At 42.8% G+C, this 27,106-nt stretch overlaps 1 protein-coding gene across 1 annotated transcript; it reads right to left on the bottom strand.

Annotated features, from left to right (window-relative positions):
• Positions 1–366: 366 nt before the first annotated feature.
• On the bottom strand, positions 367–27,106 carry HADH (hydroxyacyl-CoA dehydrogenase). The gene is made up of 8 exons (XM_063136169.1): positions 26,936–27,106; positions 23,419–23,547; positions 20,843–21,000; positions 15,589–15,715; positions 10,910–10,999; positions 10,127–10,199; positions 2,653–2,769; positions 367–819 (listed from the first exon to the last, which is right to left on the bottom strand). Exons 1-8 carry the CDS (start codon positions 27,050–27,052, stop codon positions 701–703), a joined length of 930 nt encoding a protein of 309 aa, XP_062992239.1. The 5' UTR covers positions 27,053–27,106; the 3' UTR covers positions 367–700.

The raw sequence follows: 27,106 nt of genomic DNA, 5'->3' as shown, positions 1-27,106 counted from the left end.
TTAAATGAATGAAAACTAGAAATTAATGAGTTAGGGCTGGGAGGATCGCTTCATACTTCTGTTTCCTTAGCAAGATTTTTTATTTATTTATTTAAAAAAGCAGAACCTCCTGTCCTCTTGCTGCTGTTCTATATCTGTGCCACCTCCATTTTATATAATGTAAGTATAGGCATGCAAGCTAAACATCGAATACCTAAAACAAAGACAACAGAATATAGGAGTTTATACCAATGCATGCAAGTTGGTATTGAATAAAATGCTACTGGATAACATGGAAACAGTGACCGATGCAAAGCAATGTTGTCATACTACCACCTACTGGACAAAAAAATCAATGTAAATTAAAGCAAGGCATTCACTTCCAAGTGATATTGGGATTACTTTATTTGAATTAAAATGTCTGACAGTTTTAACAGGCTTTTACAAACCCAGGAACTCAAACCCCATTTCATCCTTGAGACAGTGTCTTGAACCTGAAAAAAGGCACGTGAGTGTGTAAAGCTCTCAGAATTGCAGTTCTCATGGGAACAAGTCATTTGCTAGGGAAAATAATTGCCCTAGAGACATTACGATCAAAATGTACAGTGCTGACTGGTTTTTAAGGCCCTGATTAAGCAGCACTCCCAGTAAGGTATGGAAACAGCAAGTGGCATGGGAGTTATCCTTACGCAGGCAGGAATAACATGGCACACTGCGAAGTTCATTTGTGTTTGTAAAATCCTTCCCCAGTCTTCTTTCCCAGTTTCTTCTCCTTGACCAGTTGATCCAACATTGGGCTAGGAGCAAAGAGAGGGTTGTCTGGCTCTAATGAATGCCACCCTGACAAGAGAGGAAAAATGGAACAGTGATGCTCATTCTGTAAAAACTCAATTCGATAACGTATTACAGATGCTTCTGCATTTCTCAAGAATTCTCTTAATTCACAAGTGGTATTCTGTACTAGAGGGGGAAACTATGCCTGCTCAAAGGGGCTGGAGAGGAATATTGCAATTCTTTTCAGCACTCAAATTCACTGAACCAGTTCCTCTCCTTTCAGCAACCTCTTCACCTATGTACAAGGCTATGCTTGAGATGGTGGGTTCAGACAACTCAATGGCTGAGTATGGGTTGATTGTGGGTTGCCATTGAACCATGGGTTGTTATGGAAATGTGGGTGTGTTGTCTGACCCCAGCCAGTCACGATAACAAACCGTGTTTTGTTAACCACTAACAACCCACAATTAACAAACCCTTGAGTGTGGGTTATTGTGTTGTGTGAACCCAGTCAGGGACTCTGCTGATGTTATAGAGGTCTCCAAATTTGGAGGACAACAATATGACCCTGAGCACTGTAAATGGTTTGTGGAGTAATTTTAAATGAACTACCTATTATGCTGGCATTGTCCAGTGTGAATCAGGTCACAAGACCTTCCTCTAGAAGTACTATATATAATATATCCTAGGCCAGGGCTGCAGAAAATCAAGCCAGGGCGAAATCCTGACCCCTTCCCCAGGATTCACCCCCTTTCCCCCAACCTCCAAACATTTGGTGGCTCCCAGACCTTTGTGCATCGCCCCCCTTCTAAAAGGTTGAAACACTTCTGCTAACTCTTAGCTACTAGCAATAAGAACATTTAACTAAAATACACTTGTATTTTTGGCCTGTCCACCACTGGAATGAGGCCCCAAGTCAGACTGATAAAGCATGTTCTGTTACGACTATGCACATCTGACTACACTTTGAAAGTACCAGGACTCTGAAGGACAATTCACTAAAGGAGCAATCCTATCTCCCCTAGACGTTCTCTGAGGGGCCACAGGATAGTTGGGATTCTCCCCTCTGAGGTTGGAGACAATGCTCTGATTTCGGAGCTCTGACCTCGGAAGGGGGAGTTGAAGATGCAACCCTGCACCCTCACAGGAAGAGCAGAAAGAACAGCAGCAGCTAGTCTCCAAGGTCAGAAAATTTACCGCAGAGAAGGGGGAAAGGGGGCATTCCAGTGGGGCAGGGAGGGAAGAAGCCAAAGAGGCCTGGGTACAACCTATCCTGAGCCTCAAACAGCCTCCTTCCCTCCCAGTTTGAAGCACCATTGCTAGATGGGCAAAACAGGCCCATCAAACAACACAACAATTGGAGGATGGAGAGGTGGAGATTGTCTCTGCCGCTCCTTCCGCCCTTCTGGCTTTGGCTCAGTAGGGCATTGGATACACAGAAGTCTCCAAGTTTGCAGGCTTCCATCTTGTGAGGGTGCAACCCCTAGGACTGCGTCCTAAAGGTCTCCCTTAGAGAGATTGTTCCAGCACAATTATCTCTAGGTATTCATAATGAACTCTAGTTCTTCACTGTCCAAGCAGATTCCATGCAGTGGAAACAAACACCCTGGACAGAGTAGTTGTCATACTCTTATGAGAGAACGGTACACAAAGAAGAAATAACAACAGCCCTCTATGGTACTTAAAAAGAAAGAGGTCATTTTCCCTCCCAAAGAAAACTAAAATGGAATTAAATAGAGCTGAAGATTCACAAAACCAAAATGGCTGTTTGCAAGAGCAGCAGGAAAGCTCAACACATCTATTGTAATGTGAGTGCTGCTCTGGATTTCTTTTTTGATAGAAGGAAAAGCAGCACTTTTTTAAAAAAAATCAGATTAAATTAGTCAGGAAAATACATACCATCTATAATATATTTAGTGGTATCCAAGCCAACATAGTCCAAGAGTTCAAACGGACCCATGGGATAGCCTGCCCCCAGCTTCATGGCAATGTCAATATCTTCCTTTGATGCATCCCCTAGAGAAAAGGTGGACAACCAGATGAACAAAGTTCAGCATCTATTCTGCCTTTTATGACATAAGCTAGATGCAGCTTGTTACAGAGGCATTAGCACTTCACAGACTCAAGAAATGTGCCTGCTTTCAAGAAGATTGTGTCCACTGAGGACTTAGTATGGAAACACACCAGCTAGAGACCAGCACTAAGGATTTTGGCTTCACGGTTGGCTTTGAACAAAAAACCAGATATGCATCCACTGCCTATTTTGAACACTGCAGCTCAACAGGCACCACCATTGCTCTCCTGTTTCCACCCAGCCACTAATAGAGGGGAGTGGGCACAGCAACATGGTCTATATGGCTGCAGTCATGTAGACTGAGACTGCAAGAGTGACGGTGAAGCCAAAAGGGCCTACTCAATACAACACATGAACTGAGCATACACCCTAAAACAGGGATGGGCAAAAGGTAACTCTCCAGTGGTTTCAGACTTCAACTCCCAGAAGCCCCTGCCAGCATAAACAGGGGTCAGGAGTACTAGAAATTTAAAATCCAAAACATCTGGTGATCTACCTTTCTGCTCAACCAGTTCTAGAAGACAAGTTCTTAAACTGTGTCCCATGGAACACTTTCGGCCTATGAGATCCATTCTGGTGACCCTTGGAAAGGTTGCTCACTAAACCAGGCACATCCACTACATTAGAAAGGCAAGACTACAGTTATTGAGTTATGTGCCATGATTTGTAGAACAAAGAAAGTGGTCTGCCAAGAACGCCAACCCTAGGGAGGTGGGGAGAGTTTGAGTACTACTGCTAGTCTAGAACATATCCCAGAATCCTTTGCAATTCACAGGGACTCTTGAGGCAAATGCTTCAAATTTCTTCATCAGCAGAAATATCAGTGTAGAAAATGATCCCTGAAAGTATAAGTTTGAAAAATGTTGTGGTAGAACTTTTGCCCTAATACTCTTGTGGAGGGTGGGGGTGGAAAGACTTGGATAAAAGATTGAACCCCAAGCCATAAATTATTGACTACTTCATCTGCAGAGAATCCCAATAGGACTAATCCTATCCTATTGAAATAAAACTTCACTCTGGGCACAAACAATTAAAACAAAACATCACGCTACAGTGAGAGGCCAACCTATTTGCTACAACATTCATTTAAATATATTTTCCAAACAAGTTTTAAAAGCTACCAGTTTTCATTAAAAAAAAAAAAGCTTCAAGAAAAGCTGAAATCAGGGTATAACCATTAGTGTTGGGGGCAGGGGAGAGTTAGATTAAGAACAGATTTAATGAGAAAAGGCCGCATCCAGATTTTTCACCCAAGTGAATTTCATAGTTACATATTTTATGCACGCAAGAATAAAACATTTAGCTGAAGCATTCTATATGGTGATGTTTTAGACAGAATGAAAGTTGTTTGCACAGTGCCACTCCTTTGCTTTAAAAAAACACACGCTAATTTGTTCTTATTCTGCCTTTGAGGAGTAATTAGTGATATTTGTTGATGGATAAGCAAGAAGTATGATTAATTTTGCTTCACAAGCCAACAACATTTTTATGAACTACAAAGGGAGCTTTTAATATTTAAAATATATTTACAGAGATCTTGATAATGGAGGCCTTTCATCTGTAAGGGAAGGCAGCCTTCCAAATGAAATGTTTGAAATAACATTCTTAATAGCAGACAGCCATGAAAGGGGGCTTAAGTCTGAGCAGTTATACAGAGTAACTTTCTCTTTAGCTCTTCACACAGCAACCGTGTTTCCTTTGAAGAAGACAAGGTTTATTTCAAGAGTTAACTGGCTCCGAGATTTGAAAGACAATGATAATAATTTCCCATTTCTGTCAACACAACTAGAAAACAGGATCCAAGTAGGAAATGTCCAATAAGAACATAAGAAGAGCCATGCTGGATCAGACCAAGGGTCCATCTAGTCCAGCACTCTGTTCACACAGTGGCCAACCAGCCATCGGCCAGGGATCAACAAGAAGAACATGGTTCAACAGCACCCTCCCACCCATGTTCCCCAGCAATTGGTGCACACAGGCTTACTGCCTCGATTACTGGAGATAGCACACATCCATCAGGGCTAGTAGACATTGATAGCCTTCACCTCCAGGAATTTATCCAGCCCCCTTTTAAAGCCATCCAAATTGGTGGCCATCACTACATCCTGTGGTAGTGAGTTCCATAATTTAACTATGCACTGTGTGAAGAAGTACTTCCTTTTATTTGTCCTGGATCTCCCACCAATCAGCTTCATGGGATGACCCCGGGTTCTAGTATTTTGAGGGAGGGAGAAAAATGCCTCCCTCCCCACATTCTCCATACCATGCATATTTTTTTTACACCTCTATCATGTCTCCCTTAGCCTCCTTTTTTCCAAGCTAAACAATCACAGTTGATAGAACCTTCCCTCATAGGGAAGATGCTCCAACCCCTAAATCATTTTAGTTGCCATTTTCGGCACTTTTTCCAGCTCTTCAATATCCTTTTTTAAGTGTGGTGACCAGAACTGTACACAGTATTCCAAGTGTGGTCACACCATAGATTTGTATAAAGGCAGTATGATACTGGCCATTTTATTCTCAATTCCTTTTCTTATAATGCTTAACACGGAGTTTGCCATCTTTACAGTGGCTGCACACTGGGTGGACATTTTCATCGATCTGTTCACCATAATCCCAAGATCTCTTTCTTGTTCGGTCACTGCCAGCCCAGATCCCATTAGGTTATACTTGAAGGTGGGGTTTTTTTTGCCTCAACATGCATCACCTTACACTTGCTTATATTGAACTGCATCTGCCATTTGGATTCCCACTCTCCCAGCTTGGAGAGATCCCTTTGGAGCTCTTCACAATCCCTTTGTTTTAACAACCTTAAATAATTTGGTGTCGTTGGCAAACTTGGCCACTTCACTGCTCACTCCTAATTCCAGATCATTTATGAATAAGTTGAAAAGAATTGGTCCCAATACTGCTCCCTGTGGGACCCAACTATAGTACTTTGTTCTACTAGTCAATCCACCCCTAGATCACCATGCCTGATCTATTAAACTGCCTTCTTCTGCCCACTTTCCACTGTCAGCCCCGCTTCATCCTTTGAACCACTGTAGTGGCAACATCTTGCCCAGAGAAGGGAGGTTGCTAGCCTGTTGCTTATGCTTCAAGGTATTTACACTCATCGAAGACATTTTTGTGCTGCCCCAGAGAACAGAAACGTAAGAAGCTGTCTTGTACAAGTGAGACCATCGGTTCGTCAAGCTCAGTACCGTCTACACCTTTTTTGCCCCATGCGATGTTGAGAATTTGAGACCATGCTCTGGGCACCACCACAAAATGCCCAATCAGCAGAGCACAGCTTTGACATCCACTTGTCGCATCTATGAATCTTAGGCTGAGTCTTATTCAGCAAAAACTTTTATTTCGCATCAATTGGACACCGCGACAACTTTTTAATAAGGGATTGTCTAATTTGGCTAATTGGTGCCGGTGCAACACAACTAATGCTTCTTTTAAGCATAAGTTTTGACAATATCCAGTAGTTGCTTCTTTTTGGGAAGTGATTATTACACATATAAATTTTGTGTTAGGGTTAATATTTACTGGTGTACACATCCCCTGAAATTATTTACCTGCTCTATGGAAATTAACAAATGGTGAGTGTAAATTGATTCTCTGTACCCTCTTGACAACTTAAAGACTGTTATTACAACATTGGAAGGATAAACATTCACCGCCTATAATGCAATGGATTGAGGTCCTTATATCACTTTCAATACTTGATCAGATGGCATGTAGACACCGACTTCAAATGGATACTTATTTGGATATCTAGTCTGCTTTTTTCAAAGCCTATGTATAATTGCTAGAACATTGTATGCATGTCATTTGCATTCATTGCTGCGGGTATATTCAAATCCATGTACACATATATTTTCGCGGGTGCCTGCAGTAGCTCTCCGGGGTTTCAGAGAGGAGATGGCAGGGGACTAAACGTGGGATCTTTTGCATTCCAAGTATGTGCTCTACTGCACGGCCCTTCCCCTATTATCAGTAAGCAATGTTTGTATTACTTTATTAATGCTAGTTTCTAATACACATTATTATTATTATTATTATTATTATTATTATTATTATTATTATTATTATTATTATTTGTATTCCGCCTTGCCCAATACTGGGCCTCAAGATGGCCTTACAAAATTTAAAACATATACATTTTAAAACCTATGAATAGAAATATACAAAAGTTAAAAATATATTCCAATAGTAAAACATTTAAACATTTAAAATATATGACAATTTTAAAAGTCATTAGCACATTACATTACTGTGAGAGCAAATGTTGCAAAAGAATTGGGACCAGGCAGGTGGAGTTGAGCAGTATTTCTAGTTGTTGGGAGTCAGACTTGAGTGTTGGCATAGCTCTTTATTGGATCTATTGCTTTTCCTGATGAACAATTTGGATATTTTAGCACAGAATATACCCAGCCTGGGCAAGCAGAACAAAGCCTATATTCATTATGTTTATATAGCTATGTTTTTAATAGGGATGTGCTCCGCTTCTAATCGGACCGGAGAAGCAGTAGCGGAGCGGGGGGCTTCGCCTGCCCTTAAGGCAGAGGCGAAGAGGATTGGGGGGCCGGCAGAGCGTGGCGAAGAGGATCGAGGTGAAGGCGGATCCTTTGCCTCGATCCGGAGCTCCGCCAGAAAGGTAAGTGGGGTTTACCGGGCCCTGCCGCTGTCGCTGTCGCCCATGCGGCGACGGCAGCAGGGCCCGGTAACCCCCCCGCCCTCCTCTCCCTTACCTGCCTCCGTCTGCGGTCCGTCAGCGTCTCCAATTGAGCCCGTGGTTCCAGCAGGAAGTCTGGGCCACACTTGCGGCCCAGATTCCTGGTGGAACCGCGGGCTCAATTGAAGACGGCGACGGACCGCGGACAGAGGCAGGTAAGGCCCCCCTCCTCCTTACCGGGCTCTGCTGCCGTCGCCACATGGGCGGCGATGGCAGCAGGGCCCGGTAACCCCCCCCTATGGGGGGGGACCGGAGCTCCGATCCGGATCCGGAGCTCCGAGCAGAGCGGGCACAGGCGGAGTGGGGGCGGGGCGGAGCGGGCCGATCCGAAAATGGCGGATCTTAAAGTGAAGCAGAGTGCACACCCCTAGCTTTTAATACTCATGAACTTTCAGTCTGTATATCTAAATCAGCCCTGTATTTACTAACTTGCCCAGTAGCCATGGATGACCAGGAATTTCATGCAGGCAGGTGAATGGAAGAGAGACAGTCCACTCCACTCCACCCCCCTCCTGCCAGTCCTCTTGGGTTTCTGTACTAGCCACAAAGGAAGGCAAGTCTCTTTCCCCACAGCCAGCATGGAGCAATGATCACTCTGTCCCTCGTCCACCAGTCTGTTTGGTGGATGGCTTTTTTTTATGCTACACTGCTAGGAAACTAGTAGTCTAGAGTTCCATGATGGCTTCATAGTAGATTAGTAAAACGTTTTGCAGGCTAGTAACTTTTATGGACTTACAAGATTCTAATGAAGACATTCCCCCTTTTTTAACGCCTCCCCATGGGGGTGGGGTGGAATTTCGAGACAAACATGGGAAGGGGGAAATTTCCCCCTTCCCGAAGCACCACAGTCCCAATCCGCGTGCTTACACTAAAGTAAATAATCCAGTCAAGCATAGTTCTGCTATGTGTGATTTAGCGGAAGTTTAGTTTAGATTCTTTTTGGCTCAAACTTAGAAACGTAATAGCTTTGAAAGCGTGCTGTGCCTCCAATTGCAATTTGGCATCTGCCATTTAATGAAAATGATAATTATAGACCCAATTCCGGAGATAATCACCAGGATGTGCTTTATCTCCCCACTGCCAAAGGATAATAAGTCTACTTCTACAAATAGGGATGGGAGGAGACAATTTTTAAAAGGTGTTAATATGATGAATCACAAAGGGAAAGGGATTTGAAATATGTCTGGGCACACCAAAGCCTACAGAGCATTTCTGGATTGTGGCTCTGCAGATTGAGGCAACCAAGTGCCATCAGAGTATGCAAAATGGCAGGCAATATCTCTCCACTCCATGTTGTATTCTTAACATGAGATCACAGGGAATAGTGGAATAACACTGCAAACATGCCAGAGAAAGAGTTGAACATGGAATCCATAAATCAGAAGGGATCTGGTGTGGATTAACTCAAGCTGCACACCTATGCAAAGCTTTTATCTCATCAAAGCCCCCAGCAGTGGGCGTCTCCCCATCATTTTCACACAAGCACCCACATTAAACAGATAAATTCTCCATGTAACAGGACTTGTATCAATCTAAATATAGCCCTTAGCTAGACCTAGCGGTCTAGAGGGATGGAGGGGTGAAGATCTCGCGATTTTTTCATTGCGAGATCTCCCCCTCAGTTCACATGCAGTGTGCGACGACCTCAGATGGAGATGTGTTGCCATTTTTTTCCAGTTAAAAGGCCAGCAGCTACTTGCGAGGAATAGCGAAGAGCCAGGACAAACCATGGCACCTGGCCACACGTTCTGGCTCAGCCCGAGACCACAGAGAAACCAGACCTAAAGGGTAGGGCGAGATCCCGGGACAAGGGAGGGATCATTCCTCCCTGATTCCGGGATCCCCTGTGCATCATGTGAACACACAGGATCACCCCGGGATTTCGCCCCATCTAGCTATGGCCATAGATAGCAACACAAAAGGACTCCTAAAGAGCAAGGCTTTGCAGTAGCACATAATAAGCCATTAATATCCTACAAAGTAAAATGCTACCCTGCTCACAGAAGAGCAAATGGAAGCATCCGCCACAGCCCATATTTGTGTGTGTAATTACTTAAGTTGAATCTTGGGAGGAGTGTTATGGTTTCCAAGAATGACCATGGTGTGTTATATAGGGCATGGCAGATCGAGGTCTGGGTTAAGTAGCCATATAAGTGTATCAAAGCCCTATGTCTTGGCCTCTGGGAGACCATGTCTTCAGCCCCCAACAAAGGGGTCTAAAATAAAGCCCAAAGCACCTTGTGTTTCGGTGAAGCTCCTGGGGAAAGAAGCAGCGTAGGTCTGAGCATCAAAAGATAGGGTTGTGATTTTCCCCCTACTGTTCACACAGAAATAAAACATGTGCCTGCCCTTTAGGTGGATGGTGAAGACTTCTTTTATGCACCTTGGCATTTATTGATTTATAACACCTTTATTGTTATTATTTTAATTTATGACTACTGGTTTTATTGTCTAGTGAATTCAGTCTAATTTATATTTGTATTGTAATTTTACTATTGTAAACCGCTTGAATATGTTGCATATGACAGGCGATAGAATATTTTAAAATAAATAAATATAAATAAATAAAATACCCCTCTCAAAAAGCCGAACTGCTTCCGCCAGGTAAGGTACAAGAAGCCGGTTGACAACAAACCCGGGAGTGTCCTGCGAACGGAAAGACAGGGATTAAAATAGACCACTAGTACAATCCAAGTTAGTATTGGAACTGGAGTATAATTATTTGAAAGGGTGCCTTCCAGGGATGCGTCCCCAACCTGGTGCCCTCCAGATGTGTTGGACAACTTCACATACATGATCTTGCAACTCGTAACATAGGCTTGTATTATTATCCTGCTGTTGCAGATGGGGAAGGAGGGTGGAGCAAGACAGAGCTGTGCATAAGGCCACCAGTGAGCTCATTCAACCAGGGACTTTACAAGTTGAGTCTCTTTGTCACTACACTAAAGCAGTTTATCTCATATAGATCATGGCTTATTTTGCAAGTTAAAATCTACAATGCTGGTTGTTTCTTCCAGCCTCTTCCCTCCTGTCCTACTTGTGTGTTTCTTACAGACAGCTGGTCGATCCCTGTGTGAACAGAAAGCTGGACTAGATGGACCTTTGGTCTGATCCAGCATAGTTCTTATGTTTTTCTTGTTGTCAAACCATTTGATATCTCGATTTAACTGCCTCTTGAAAAATATTTCATTTCATGTAGTACTAAGCAAGCAGTTGATCTCTCCGAATGACATTTCCTATTTAAATAAAAAGTGTGGCTTCATAACACATCAGAGCAGAAAAATTCTCACTGTGATCAAGTATGAATCTTTCTGAACCAACCTAGACCTCCCTCCCTTAATTTCAAATGTACTTGCCTTGCAGGACACTGGACTCTTTCCTAGAACTCTGCTGAAATCCATGAGTGACTCGAAAGTCTTCTCGCTGGTCATCGGTGTCTTGACAACCTAGCAGCAAAGACATCATCAATGTGTGTGTGCGGGGGGGCAGTTGCTGTCTCTTCATGTAAATGATAAAGTTACCTTTTTCATAAAGTAACCATCACACAAGAAAAAAACTGCCCCCAAATGAACAGTCAAATCACACTTCATTCCAGACACTCCAGAGTGTCTGGACTCTGGACACTCCAGCGTCAAAGCAGACAAAGAATACCTCTTTATTTATAACATTTATATTCTGCATATTTTCCTCTTGCAAGGAATCCAAGGTGGCATATATGATCCTCCTCCTCTTGAAGTTATTGCGTAACAACTCTGTGAGGGTAGGTTAGGCTGAGAGTCAATGGCCTGGTTCAGACAACACTCTGGGCTTTGGAGTTAGCTTAACTATGCTATTAAGCTGATTTTAATAAACTCAGAACTATGATAAGTAAGGTCGCATAGCAAATGAGCCTAATGAGAAAAGGAGTGCAGGATGGGTGTGAGTATTTAAAAAAGGAAATTTTAAAGGCACAGTTACAAACAATTCCAACGAGGAGAAAAGATAGAAGACAACAGAGGAAACCAATGTGGCTCCACAAAGAGCTTAGAGATGACCTGAAAACAAAAAGGGATACATATAGGAAGTGGAAGGAAGGTCAGGCTACAAAAGAAGAGTACAGACAAGTGGCACAGAAGTGCCGAAATGGCATCAGGAAGGCTAAAGCTCAGAATAAAGTGAGATTAGCGAGGGATGCTAAAAGCAATAAAAAGGCTTTCTTCAGATACGTGAGTAGTAAAAGACAGAGGAAAGAAATGGTGGTTCAACTGCTTAATGAGGATGGCAAATTGATAACAGATGACAAAGAAAAGGCTGAAGTGCTCAATTCCTACTTTGCCTCAGTCTTCTCCCAAAAGCGGGTCTATGACCCCCCTGGAAAAAGTGAAGCAGAAGTTGAGGGAGCAGGATTACAGTTTGAGATTGATAAACAAATGGTCAAAGAACACCTATTTCCTTGAATGAGTTCAAATCCCCAGGGCCCGATGAACTGCATCCTAGAGTAATGAAGGAGCTAGCGGAAGAACTCTCAGAACCTTTGTCTATTATCTTTGCAAAATCATGGAAGACGAGTGAGGTGCCGGACGACTGGAGGAGGGCTAACGTTGTCCCTATCTTCAAAAAGGGCAAAAAGAAGGAACCTGGGAACTACAGATCAGTCAGTCTGACATCCATCCCTGGGAAAATTCTGGAGCAGGTTATAAAGAAGTCCATATGTAAACACCTTGAAATCAATGCAGTGATCACTAGAAGCCAACATGGATTTGTCAAGAACAAGTCCTGTCAGACAAATTTGATCTCATTTTTTGATAGGGTAACCTCCCTTGTGGACCGTGGGAATGCTGTGGACATCATATATCTTGACTTCAGCAAAGCTTTTGACAAAGTGCCCCATGACATTCTGATTAACAAACTGGGTAAAAGTGGGCTAGATGGAACAACTATTAGGTGGATCCATAGTTGGCTACAGAATCGGACTGAAAGAGTACTTATCAATGGAACCTTCTCAAACTGGGGAGAGGCAACGAGTGGGGTACCGCAGGGCTCAGTCCTGGGCCCAGTGCTCTTCAACATTTTTATTAATGATTTGGATGAGGAGGTGCAGGGAACGCTTATCAAATTTGCAGATGACACCAAATTGGGTGGGATAGCTAATACCCTGGAAGATAGAAACAAACTTCAAAGTGATCTTGATAGGCTGGAGTGCTGGGCTGAAAACAACAGGATGAAATTTAATAGGGATAAATGCCAAGTTCTACATTTAGGAAATAGAAACCAAAGGCACAGTTACAAGATGGGGGATACTTGGCTCAGCAATACTACAAACGAGAAAGATCTTGGAATTGTTGTAGACTGCAAGCTGAATATGAGCCAACAGTGCGATATGGCTGCAAGAAAGGCCAATGCTATTTTGGGCTGCATTAATAGAAGTATAGCTTCCAAATCACGTGAGGTACTGGTTCCTCTCTATTCGGCCCTGGTTAGGTCTCATCTAGAGTATTGCGTCCAGTTCTAGGCTCCACAATTCAAGAAGGACGCAGACAAGCTGGAGCGTGTTCAGAGGAGGGCAACCAGGATGATCAGGGGTCTGGAAACAAAGCCCTATGAAGAGAGACTGAAAGAACTGGGCATGTTTAGCCTGGAGAAGAGAAGATTGAGGGGAGCCATGATAGCACTCTTCAAATACTTAAAAGGTTGTCACACACAGGAGGGCCAGGATCTCTTCTCAATCCTCCCAGAGTGCAGGACACGGAATAACAGGCTCAAGTTAAAGGAAGCCAGATTCCAGCTGGACATCAGGAAAAACTTCCTGACAGTTAGAGCAGTACGACAATGGAATCAGTTACCTAGGGAGGTTGTGGGCTCTCCCACACTAGAGGCATTCAAGAGGCAGCTGGACAACCATCTGTCAGGGATGCTTTAGGGTGGATTCCTGCATTGAGCAGGGGGTTGGACTCGATGGCCTTGTAGGCCCCTTCCAACTCTGCTATTCTATGATTCTATGTTCAGCTGTGGTTAACGCTAACTACATGTGGAATGCTTGCAGACAACACTTTTAACCCTTTTGTGCTTAAGTTTTCCTTAGTGAGCCTAACCACAATATGGTTAATGGGGCAAATGGTTAGGGAAAACGTGTGTCAGACAACACTGTAAACCATGGTTAAGCATTCCGTTAACCATGTTTGTGGTTAAGCAGCATGGTTTAGCGTGTTGTCTGAACGGGGTCATAGGCTGCCCAAATGTTATCCTGTGAGCTTCATGGCCAAGTCAAAACTAGAACCTGGATCTCCCAAGTCCCAGTCTAACACTCTAACCACAACACCACACTGGGCTCTCACACCCCTCTCCTCCTACCCTCCTTGTACCTACTCAGATAAGTCTGTAAAGATTAATCAGCTATGAAAACAGGCACACAACATTGCTATATAATGGCAGCTTCTCTGGAGCCATGCAACATTTACAAAAGGCAGAACTTCTTATAAACAATTTGATGGAGGATAAGGCAATCAATGGCTACTTGACATGATGTCTATATCCTTATATCCAGGATCAGAGGAGAAAAGGAACAAACAACGGGAAGGTGCATGCGGGCTTTCCATAGGCATCTAGTTAACCACCATGAAAATCAGGACGCTGGACTAGATAACTCTGATCTAGCAAGTTTCTTCTTTTTTAAGTAGTTAGGAGTATATAGACAGTTGCCATAATGTATTATTATTATAATACGTTCCAAAATCAAGAAAGAAGTCAAGATACCTCCAGAGGTAATAACTGACCCAACATAATTAGTCTGCTCCAATTTTAAATATGAGATGACAATTTAAGAGAGAGCCCTCCCACTCATAAGTACTGCTCACAAAGAAGTGGTAGAGGAATGCACAGCGGCCATAATCCAGCAAGAAATTAAAATGTGTTTAAGCTCCACTGATTTCAAGAGACACATGGGTGCCCTTTAATATGTTAAATTAACTGCGGGTGGGCAGAAAGATAGTTAGGTACAGTTTTCATACACAATACGGCATCTAAGCCATATGGTGCCATGCACTAAACTGCAGTTCAAGCAGCCGCCACTCAGCTTCTGCTCAAGTCAACTTTTATGCATTCATTACTATTATCATCAGCATTATCATTTTTATTATCATAATAATTATTAAAATGTATATGCTGCCTTCTCTGCTAAACAGCCATCAACGCAGCATACAACAATTTAAAATAATAAAACCCTGCATTTTCTATTCAAGCTGTCATCTATTCGTAGCCGGGTCCCACCAGTTCTGAAAGTCTTAAGAAGGAGGGCATAATTAGGTTTATGGAAGCACTTTTCGGGGGGGGGGGTCATGCTAATGCTGACACCATGTTTTTAAAAGCCCGTGTGGACAGGGTTGATTCTATGGGTCTTCCCCACAGAATCATCTCTCCCCACATCCTTGATTTCAGGCCTTTAAGCATTACATTAGCACTACGAGATGAAGCCATGAAAAACACTGCCTATGAGGCTCCTATAAAGGACTCCTGGAACAAGTATAGTTGTACAGCAGATGGTGGCCAATACTCACTAAAGGGGATCTCAGGCACATGCGCCAGAGAGCCTCTCAGCATCTCCCCTTCTGTGGCATTTGCCACAGTGGGAGAAGAGGGCTGGCAGAGCTCTCCAGAGCTGTCAACTGCCCAGCAGCATACAGTGGGTGCTCCAGACAGCCCCACTGGCCCTGGGTTCCTGACAAACACCACAGAGAAGCCACCTGACCTCTGGTCTGCCCTGGGGATTCTCTTCAGGCAAACCAGAGTGCAGGCAGGCTCTCTGAAGAGCTGCATTAGCTGGAAAAAGCAGCCAAAGCAGCTCTTTAGGGAGATGACCAAGCCCAAATGCCTGGCTTTGAGGGGTTTCTTAGACATAGAGGGAGGGATGTCCCACAATATCACTTCTACCCTTTTTTTTGGGGGGGGGGAGGCCTCTAAACACCAGCAGCAAAAAGGGAGAAGCTAAACCACACAATGTTGCAGCATGTACTGATCATGCTACACTATTTACTTCAGAATATTAGCAAGACACCCTTACCTCCACCAGTTTCATCAGAGGCACTGGATTAAAGAAATGCAGGCCACCGAACCGGTCCTGCCTGGTGGTAGCATTGGCAATTTCTGTGATTGACAAGGATGAAGTGTTGCTAGCAAATATTGTATGCCTATGGAGAAACAACACATAGTTTGTTTTGGTTACAACTCTTGATGCTTTCTGCTGAAAAGATATAAATATAAATATAAATGAAGGTAGGTGACCTCTGTTGATCTATTGTGCCTTTCCTCACGTAGCCTCTTGTAGGCAAAACTATGAGGACTGATCATCCCACATAAAGAAGACAGGGAAAGTGTCATAAATATGAAACTTAGATTTAAATACTGTATCTTTTAGCAAAAGGTGGGTTTTATAACTGCAGAGGGCCTTCTCTGCTGTGGCACCCCGACTGTGGAATGAGCTCCTTAAGGAGGTTCGCTTGACACCTACATTATATGCTTTTAGACGCCAGGTGAAGACCTTTTTATTCTCCCAGCATTTTAACAGTCTATAAATAAATTTTAACTTGGTGTTTTAAATTTGTAATTTTGCATTGCTGCTGTTTTTATCTGGTTGAGCTTTTATATTGTATTTTATATTATGGTTTTATACTGTTGTTTTATACTTTGAATGTTTTTAATTTTTGTGAACCACCCAGAGAGCTCTGGCTATTGGGCGGTATAGAAACATAAAAAATAAATAAACTGCATTGGGGATGCTTAAACACAAAATGTTATTGGAAAGCATTTTAATTCAGACATAGGCATGTTATTGGAATTTACTCTTTGGACACGCACTGGGGTGCATGATGGACAGCACCATACATACAAAAGCACCAAAACCTGCACTAATCATAGCAACCAAGAGCGGCAAATGCAGGAGTCAGAGGCTGCATTTTTGCCCCCTGCAGGCTGGTCTCTGCAGGAAAACATGAAATGCCCTGCAGAGTCTTGCCTGCATTGCCCCGTGCCTTGAATTTTTATTTTTTAAAAACTTACAAATCGAGGGTTTGTTATCAAAATTCAGCAGCAAAACACTCGATAGCACCCTGAAGTGCTGAAATGGTTGAATTTAACTTGTTTGCAAGTTAAATTTGACCTTTTTAGTACTCCATAGCACTAAAAGTGCCGTTCTTTTTCTTTTTAATGTTTTTGTAAAAACAAATTCCCTACCACCACTGCATCTGGCTGTCTAGGACCCACTCTGATGTAAACTTGTTCCACAGCCTTTGAAATGCTGTGTGTTTGGGAATGTCAAGCAAAACTTCACTGACACAGTAGCTCCAACCAGGCATTCTAAGAAATTAAAACGTCTTTAACAACTTTCATTTCTGGATAAAAGAGTCTATGTGGCATGTTCTTTTAGAGTTCAGGTTTTAGCTTACAACTGGGGCTTTACATCCTTTAAAATTGAAATGTCACACCAAGACACTTACTAAAACCTATTCCCATATTTGCAGCACCACCTAGTGGGATATATGCCCAGAATGAAAAGAAAAATATTGTGGTTAAGAAGTTTCACCTGGCTGCTCATTTCTGCTTCATCAATGGCCCCGTATCTCTGGTAGGGTAAGTTTCTAAGTTTTAGAAACTTAATCCATTAACATTAAGCAGTTCCTACATAACATCTTAAAAGAAAAATGAGAGTGATTCAAACACACTAGAAAATAGGCTGGTAGAAAGGGTAAACGCAAACCTATTCCAGTGACATGGAAACAGATTTAATGCAACATCTGAACATTTGGTGAAGTAAACTAACAAGAACTTTGAACTGTAGATTAATGTTTACCACCTCATTAATCTACAGGGGTGATGAGCAAGGACTGGGAAATTTAGAGGTTCCTGTTGCCATGCAGGCTGCATAGAAGCAGCAGTTAAAGATGCTTTTCATACTCTTCAAAGTTATCCTACTTAAAAGCAGCTGTGTCCTTCCACCAGGAAATTGGGGATGGGGTGGGTGGGCAGAGACAAAGTCACTTCAAGAGGAGGTTTTGCACTACAGGCATGTTTTCATTTAAAAATCTATTAGTCTCTTACAAATCACAGATTTTAAAAAATAGTTTAGCAACAAGCTACTTGCCTGGTCACTAATTAATACAGCTGGATGTTCAGGCTGCTTTCTTCTTAAAAGTAATACATTCTTCATAAAAAGTTTTGAGCACACTTAGTAAAACTATCCTAAGCTGAGGTACTTTAACCTACTGTATTTCTGTAACAGAAATTACTACATATGCATAGGACCGCTGTGAAGGGTACCAACTTGCTACTATGGAAGAAGAATGTAATCTTCTTCTGGTAATCAGACTGCCTACAAATATCCACAAATAGCTCAATCAGACAGAAAACGTTGTAGAGCAGGGGTGAGCAACTAATGGCCCTCTAGCTGTTTTGGCCTACAACTCTCATTGGCCCTAACCAGCTCAGCCAATGATGAGCTATAAACCAAAATATCTAAAGGCCACTTTTCTAATAGGAGTGCTCCTGCTCAGGGTTCCTGACAGAAAGAGATGTCCTCCTCCAGAATACTCCATTACATTTAATCACCACCCCATTTTCTGTTATTGCTTTCCAACTGACACACAGCATTCTGCGGCCCCTCAGCATGCTAAGGTTGGATAACGTCTGCAAACCTCAGGGTTCCCCCAAGCATGCGGACTCCTCCCTTCTTTCTTGGTGGTCTGTTTTGACTATATAGCTGTCAGCACCCACACCACCTGAGTTTGTTATTAAAAGGAGTGATATATACAACCCTCTGCAAAATATACCACTTTACTGTATATTCTATTCATTGCCCCACCCATTCAGACCATTAAACTGGTTATTTTATCAGTCTAGAAAGAACTTTCTGAAAACACTGCTCATTTAAAGATGGGATTCTTCAGAACCTATGGTAACAGTGAGGATTAATCCTCTTTGGCGTGAACAGCTGGAAGCATGGGTGGGACTTTACTTTAATAATTTATTGGTGGTGACTCTTTGGTATAGGAATATCTTTTTAATCTTTGCTCACAAGCAGAGAATTGCTCCACCTTCGCTTTCTTCAGAAGTTAGTATCTTCACTCAGGCCTCTTCCAGTGAGCAGAGGGAGAGGATCTTCAAACAATCATTTTATCACATAATTATCAATATGAAAGTATGATGACCTTCCGAAACTTGCTGTAGAACTCAATCCTTGTAGAACTCAATCCTTATAAAGAATGCTTTATTTGGAAATATCTCAGATGGAGCTATTGGCCAAGTAGCTCTAAGGGCATGTCTATAGGGGGCGATATACTGGGGATCATCCCTGTGCGTCCACATGACGCACAGGGCATCCCGAGGAGCAGGGAGGGATTATCCCTCCCTTGCCCCAGAATATCGCCCTACCCTTTAATTACGATTTTTCCCATGATCTCGGGATGATCCCGAGACTACGAGATGTCCGGGAGGCCATCCCGGTGTGTCCCGGCTCCTTGCGAGTAACTGCAAGGAGCCGGGAACCAGGCATGGAGCTCTTCAGGAACTCCATGCCCATCGGGGGTGGTGGGTGGGGAAAGGGAGTAATTGCTTTTAAAAAAAAAAACCTTACCTTTTCAAAGGAGCACTCATCTTGAGTGAAAAAAAAATATCCAAAATGGTGGGCATGACGTCCTCCCTCCTCCCGGGACGTTTCACACCGCGTGTAGACTGAGGGGGAGGAACTCGCGATCATTATATTGCGAGATCATCCCCCTCTAACCCCCTCGTCTAGCCATGCCCTAAGAGTAATTTATGTTTTTAAAAAACTACTGTACAACAAAAGCTGAATAAAAGGTATTTCATTACAGAAGAAAAAATATTGTAAATTACTGAACAGCCTCAATTATGATCAGAAAACTACACTTGCTTCAATTCTGGAAACAAGCAACAATACATCTTATTTCTTAAAGCCTGACTAATTTTCCCTCCACTTTATATGTATCGCAAGAAGGTTACAGTTCTAGTCTTCAGGGAGGCAGATAGATTCGATAGCCAAAAGAGACAATAATTCAAATCAAACGTAAAAGGATGTCTATATTCATTCTAGTTTTTAACTCTCATAGATTCCAATGAATGTGAAATGTTTCACTTGTAAGAGATTGCTGGAAATTAAAATGAAAATAAATGCCTGTAGTGCAAAACCTCAATATGAAATGCTTTTCTTCAGTATCAGGAAGAAATTTGACAGCTTTAACTGCAGATTGCATAGCAGCAAGTCCTTAAAGCCCACAGCTATTGTTTATCAGTCCTAGAGATCAATCTATAATCAAAATTTGCGTTAGTTCATTATTGCAAATAATCAAATAAATATTGCGTCAAACCTGCTGGAATAGATCTCATCAATGACTTAACAATACACTGTGCTAGACACCCTTTTTAAAAAGTGTCCTTAAGTTAGTCGGCCAATTATTTTGATGTAAAAGTAGCAGCGCAGGGCCTTGACATGAATTGGTCTGCTTTTCCCTCAGAATAAAAATGGCCAATTTAAGCATGTTTTTTTAAAAAAACTTAATATAAATCCGTTTGGCCCAAAGTCATTCAGCACAGGAGGATCTGGGCTCAGACCAGGACAGCAGCAACAGCCAGAGGGGACAGGGGGCTATTGTACATTCTGTTGATGAGCTTTTCTCATGCTGGTCTCTAAGCATCCCTAATATTTCCACTTTGTTAGAATTCACAAAGGCAACAAATGGTCTTATAGGCCCTTTCCAACTCTACTATTCTATGACATCAACTGTGAATGTAAATGTGCAGCCACAGAAACTATTTGTTTAGTGGGGGTAAGAGAACGTTAGTTTTAGTGGGTGGTTGTATTTTGTTTTATTTTCTATGCTTTATACATTTTAAACCGTTTATAAAAAAAACCCACTAATGTAAATGTTTTATTTGGGAATTTTCTTGTGCTGAAAGTTCGTGAATGCATTAGTCCATGGAAATTTTAGTGCTGTATTATTTTATATAGGTATAGGGAGCCTCTGAAGGAGTTTTTTCTCTAAAACGTTGGGAAAGTGGCACAAAAGAAACTGCTCCTCACATGAACTTGTATCACTTTTGGGTTTGTGCAGATTTTTAGCTTGCAGGAGGACAGTGGGAGAACTTTTCCTCCAACACCCTTCAAACTAAATCGGTAGGAGACGGTAGATGAGAGAGGAGGTTTTGGTTTCCCTCCTCTTCAGTCAAATATAGATACATATCTTATTGCAAACTAGTAGACAATAATGGCTTTTTGCATTAGCTTTGTAGGATTTGTAAGAACGTACTCTGGTGCAAACTTATCCAGTGTCTTGAAGAGTTCGTTTTTTGCTGCCATGTTTTCCACAATGGCCTCCACTACAAGGTCAGTACTGTGCACGACGGAGACTGGATCTGTGCTTGTGGTCAAGTTCTTTAAGGTCTTTTCAATGAATTCTGCCCCAGCCTGAGAAGTTAAAGAAACAAGATGGGTTTTTAGATTTGTCTTCAAAGGAAGGATTCCCATTTCAACTTCAATGTGTTTTTCAACAAGTTGCAAAATAATATTATGAGCCCGTTAACTGTATATGGATGCTGGACCTCCCCAATGACCTAACATATTGCTTGCTGCATGACCAATAAATAAATATAGAACTAGAAGTAACTTAACTCAAGAGAAATGCAAACAGACTTATTTACTTGCTAGCAGTTTCTGTCTGTCACTTTTCCCCACAAAAGAATTGCCCAAATTTTACCTCTCTGACAGAGCTCCACCATCACCACTGCATGGAGAAGTACTCTCTGCTCCCCACCCAGCTGATCCCACTTTGCAGTGCCTCTTCCAATGGCCAGTGTTGGCACTGATGGTGGAGCATTCCAGGGTCCAAGCTGTGAAGATCCATCCAGGGCAGAGCCTCAGAGACACCATCAACAACACACTTGGCCCTGAGCTCTGCTCTCAAGCCAGCCAATTCAGCTCACCTTGCAGCATTTAAGAAATATGCATTTAGCAAGTAGCTACCTGCAAAAGGCTGTGTACTGTCAATGTCTTTTTATTATTTAGTAGAGCACAATCCTATCGATTGCACCTGCAGTGATCAGAAGCTTCCAAACTTTTCAGACCATCTAGCAAGGGCGCGTTGGAGAGGGAGGGAAGGAGGCTGAAAGAGGCTCAGGGTAAGTTGTATCCTAGCCATTCTAGTCTCCTCCCCCCTCCACCTCAAATGCCCCTTCCCAACCTCTGAAAGGCAGCTGGCACAGTTCTTTCCGCGCCAGCTACAAGGGGGCAGAGGAGGGGGTTGGATCTCTCTGACTCCCCCTTCCAAGGTTGGAGTGCTGTCTCTGAGCTCGGAAGGATTTTATGAGCAATCCCATGATCCCTGGGGGGCTAGCCCAGGGACCAAAGGATTGCTCTCTTATTTAATCAATTTATAGACCACTTGACTATATCTAAAAAGACATCTCAAAGTGGTTTAAAATACAAAATGTCCACAGTTCAAATATTTAAAAACAGAATGCAAAATCTCATTTAAAACATACAAAACAAAACAAAACAAAAAACACTATCAATTCAAACATTTAAAATCAAAGACCTATTGTGGGCAGCACAATCAATCAAGGGAGGCCTGGATGAAAAGGTAGGTCATTAAATGGCACCCAAGACATGTCAGTTCACGCCTCCCTTATACCAAGCAGGAGGGTATTCAACAAAGTGGAAGCCACTACAGCAGCCTTTCTCAACCTGGGGCGCTCCAGATGTGTTGGACTGCATCTCCCAGAATGCCCCAGCCAGCAGAGCTGGCTGGGGCATTCTGGGAGTTGTAGTCCAACACATCTGGAGCGCCCCAGGTTGAGAAAGGCTGCACTACAGAGAAGAACTGTTTCTGGGCTGCCACCAGGTGGCAATCTGCAAGTTGTGGTACAACCAGCAAGGGGCTCATCTACACCAAGCGAGATATTTCAATATGAAAGCAGTATGGAAGTGGTATATAAAAGGGAAGAGCCACACTACTGCTTTATAGCGGCATTGAAGTGCACTGACAACTGTTGGGGCCCATTGACTCATACCACATGCCGCTTTCATGCAGCTATATCCTGCTTGGTGTGGCTCCTGCCTTTTATATACCGCTTTCATACCACTTTCAAAGTGCAAAATCCTGTTTGGTGTAGATGAGCCCAAGATCTTCTTTGGGTTGGTTATTTATGGTGCAGCACTGTTTAAATTTTTAATGTTGATTTTATGTTTACAATGTTATTTACATCCCCCAAACTATTTGATTTCCTTAGGTGAGCCCTAAGGAATAGGAGGATTAACACTTAGAAAAACTGCTGCAAACCACACGAAGACTACAGGATAGCACAGCATATAAATCAAGTAAATAAAGATAATTTTGCATTATCTCCATATACACACATACACATGTACGTGGAATATATTTGGAGCATAGGAGGGAAGGCAGGATTCAATTCCCTCACTCTCCCCATCTAACTGATGCTCTCTTTAATGACAATGATAATCAACTGTTAGAGGTGTGTGCCTAATTCAGCACAATTGCCAGGTGTGCAGTCCTATGTGCTGGGTGCATGCTTGCTTGTTTTCTCTCACATCTCCTGTTGCATGCATAACATATCCAGCGAGGTGGTCTGCACACAGAGGGTTGCTTCTCCATTCAGGGTACCCTTGATGATTGGAGGTGAAGGTGGGGAGGGAGGTGATTGCCAGTTTGTAACTCACCCCAGTTCTTAAAAAGAACCTGTTAAAAACATTCTACAGTTCCAATGTTACTGAAAATTGTCTGACTAGGTATCAAAGATCAAAAGAAACAAACACGTTTGTCACATTTCAACAAGCATTACCAGTAATTTATAAATATTAAGATATCACCTCAGGTTTGTCTGCAAACTTTTTCTTTGTCAATTTTTTCAGGCTCTCCTCAATGCCTTTCTTGGATTTATTTAATATTTCATCTGACTGGTCCACTAATATCACAGTGTGGCCAGTTGCTGCAGCAATCTATGGAAAAGACAGGGGAACAAATGACCCAAAAGAGGTCAGTTAGTTTACGAATAAGTAGTTCTTTAAAGGAGAGGGAAAAAGTAACCCACGAAAACAAAAAGTACAAGTAAATTTTATTACTAATATTTATTTATTACATTTGCATCACACCTTACAATCAAGACGTTCAGTGTGACATCCTTCCCCACTACCCATTTTATCCTCACAACAACCCTATGAGGTAGCTTAAGAGAATGCAGTTAGCCCAAAGTCACACAATGAACTTAAAAGCAAAGTGCAAATTTAGACAATTTCCCCCAGTTTTAGTTCCAATGCTAAGAACTACAATACGGTGACTTGCATATAACGCTAATCCAAGGTTTGTTTAATCCATGATTTGTCACCCCAACCAGGGTTTGTCTGAGAGATGATCAAACAAATCATGGTTTGTTCTCTCAGCCCGATTATTTGTTTCCTTCCTCTTTCGCCTGCTCCCTCCCTGTTTCCCAAATGCCTTTGTGTCACTGTAGTACTGGCATGCAGAGCAGCAGTTTTATTTATTTTTATCACTCTTGCTTGCCACCTCTGTAGTCTGGTGAAACAACCCATGGTTCTGGGATCACACATAACAACAATACATGGTTTAAATAACCCAGATTTCACAACCCAACAGCAAACCATGAGTTTTCTTTCTGTATTGTTTGCTGTCAACAAACCATGGTTCACAACCCATAATTAAATAACCCAAACCACTGGTTAGTGTTATGTGTGAACCAGGACACTACCAATGTAAATGGAAAATAAAGTGCCTCAGCTGACCCTGTGCAGGAATGACCCCATATTTATTACTAGAGTAAAAGGCTCTCTGCAGAAATATGCACGGGGGGCCAAGATGTTTACCCACTTCCAGATGAGTTAGAAACTTGAAATTTGGTGCACTGATATGTCTGGCTGTACAATGTCCCAGAAAAATCTAAAAACATGAAATGTTGGGGTTTAAGTATTTTTAAAGAATTTAATAAAAACCCTAGGCTTATGCCTACAACTCACAGCATACCTTGGTTGGGAGGCCAGACTAACCAGCTTTGCGCGGCCATTGTGAATGCATGGGTGGGTGGGTGGCTGCTGTGTGCCTTTCACAACCCAGATTCCGAAGGTTGATCTTGAGTAGTCAACCCAATTCCACATAAAAGGAAACAACTCACATAAATGGGCTGCACCCATTTGCAGTGTCTCCTCCCACCTGCCATGCGTAGTTTAAAATCATAACTAGATACAACAGCGTGACTTTGAGAGGCCAAACTCTGAACATGTTCAAAGGCACCCCCATCCTGATATCGCTGTTCCTCAGAATCTGGGGGAAGTGTGTGCACCCCCTCTACAACCTCTACTGAATGTTGCAGATTGTAGGGTAGGTATGATCTCCCCCCACTTCCATGCGCCAAGTTCAGAGGACACACCAACCCATGCTGCAGCACAGGGAATAATGCAAACGGAGGTCGTATGAGCTATAGGAGCAGCCACAATGGTTGCTTCACTCACCACAATTGTCCAAACCCAGTCACTGTGTACTCTTCTGTGGTACCAACATTAGTAGAAGCTGGTTCCCCTATTGTCATGACTGGAGGTCTTCGCTTTCCTAAACAATGCTCCTCAATCAAAATGCCTTATTTTTGTACATAGAAGTGCATGGCTATTACTCATTTGTACAAGAAGAAAATAACTGGGAGAACACAATTGGGTTGGGAGCTAAAATATAGCACAAAACTAAAGATAAGGGATTATTCTGTATGAGCTATGAGCCATAAGCCTGGAATTTCCTCCTAAAACTGTAACATCAGTTTAACCATGACACAAAAAGCCCTCTTAAGCAAAGTACCTTACACACAGTCATAACAGAAGATACTTCACGACGTGTTACATGCATGGAGATTATAGCATATGATAATTCTGGAGCTGTACCTTTTATGCAGGAATTTTGAGAACTGTGACGTAGCCTTCATGTGGCCTCTTAGGTCTGTAGGGCCCAGGCTGTAAGGGCTTCATAGGTAAACAAATCCAACTATACATAGAAGATCTTGGGAACCAGTGCAAAACCCAAAAGTCTTGTATTCATTTCTGACCTCCCAGTCCTCCAATCATCAAGGGCAGTTTCACACAAAGCATGTTTCAATAAGGTGGTCTCAGGGTTATCCAAAGCTGTTTTGATAGGCCTTTTACTCAAGACAGTAGGTATCTAGGAGCTGCCATAAGCTCAAAGTTCACATAAAACTTAAAAGTTATTCAAGTTCTGCCTGGCACATAGCACATTCAGAAGATCACATTCAAGTTTTTTTTTTCTCGCTGCTGCTGCTGCTGCTGTATATTTAAAGTCCCACAGTTTTTCCTAACTAGGTAACTCTTTTGGTACAAGAAAGAATTGAAATTGTTTTGTTTGAGAATATAGATGAATTGTTACCTTTTACTGCACAGGTTATTAGTACCCGACTATAGGACTGCACAGTTTTTTGAGTTTTACTTGCAAACAAATTATTGTGTAATCTGGAGATTTGAATGCTCCTGCTTAATAAAAGTTGGCCCAAGAAAAGATAATACTTGTTGCCTGTTCTGTAGATGTTAAGCAATTCTGAGAAGCAGCCAGGATGCCTCCTGAACCAGCTATGCAGAAAAAAGGCTCAAGTGCTACAGTTACCAGCATTCTCATTATTTAGGTGGGAAAAACAAATTCTTTGGAGAGGCTACATTATTGTCCGTTGACAATAACGTGGCTCCGTTTGAGCCAAGAGTTCATTAGGACTCAGTTCTGAAATGCATTTTCAATGCTAATGCTGAAACGTGGGACATTTCAGGAGTAGGTAGCAGAGCAAATGCAGTGTATAAATCCATTGCCACTAAAGAAGCCACCCCCAACCTGGCTTTCGAAATAGCCATGCAACACAGGCACAACCTTGAGGGAAGGCAATGAGAGCGTCCACCACAGCTGCAGAAACAAATGCACATTAATCATGTGCTAAAGTGGGCGGGAGAGCTCAGAATATCCATGCTCTGCCCCCACCACGCACATCTGGGGCAAAGGGGACCTACGTTTCCGCATCAGGAAACCTACCTTCCCAGCAGTGTTAATAACAATTTCTTGTTGTTATTATTATTTTACAAATTCTAATTTCCTCTTGTTAGAAACTCGCTACAGATAAGGGTAGCACATTTACTTTGCAAGCACATTGGGACGAAAAAGGAAGGCAGCAGTGAAGGGGGGGGGGAACCGGTCCTCCCAGCCCTTCCCTGAACCTTCCCAGCCCAGTAGGTGAAGGGCCCTGAAGGAGAACCGTCGCCTCCCTCCGCCTTCTTCCCCTGCAGGCAACCCAGGCAAGGCGGCGGCCCACCCACCGACCCGCGGCTCGCTCACCTGGGCGATGCCAGCGCCCATGAGGCCGCCCCCGATCACCGTCACGTGTTTCACCACCGTCTTCTTGGCGGCTGCCGCGGACGCGAAGCGCACGAAGGGGCGAGTGGCGAAGGCCATGGCGAAAGGCTCTGTGCCGGGGCGACGCGTAGAAGGCGGGCCGCTGAGCGAGGG

Source organism: Elgaria multicarinata, chromosome 10 (assembly GCF_023053635.1).
Source record: "Elgaria multicarinata webbii isolate HBS135686 ecotype San Diego chromosome 10, rElgMul1.1.pri, whole genome shotgun sequence".
In the NCBI taxonomy this organism is placed as follows: Eukaryota; Metazoa; Chordata; class Lepidosauria; order Squamata; family Anguidae; genus Elgaria; species Elgaria multicarinata.
Note: the sequence above shows the minus strand (reverse complement) of the source record. Positions and strands in the feature narration are given on the sequence as shown.

Bases quoted from the DNA above. Each gene is read 5' to 3' on its own strand.
- HADH (XM_063136169.1), bottom strand. From the start codon at position 27,052: ATGGCCTTCGCCACTCGCCCCTTCGTGCGCTTCGCGTCCGCGGCAGCC. The intron at 2,770-10,126 runs GTATTTTATTTA...CCTTTTCTCTAG, and splicing joins AGTTCGGCTTTTTGAGAGGG to GGGATGCATCAAAGGAAGAT. The intron at 820-2,652 runs GTATGTATTTTC...CTCTCTTGTCAG, and splicing joins CACTAAATATATTATAGATG to GGTGGCATTCATTAGAGCCA.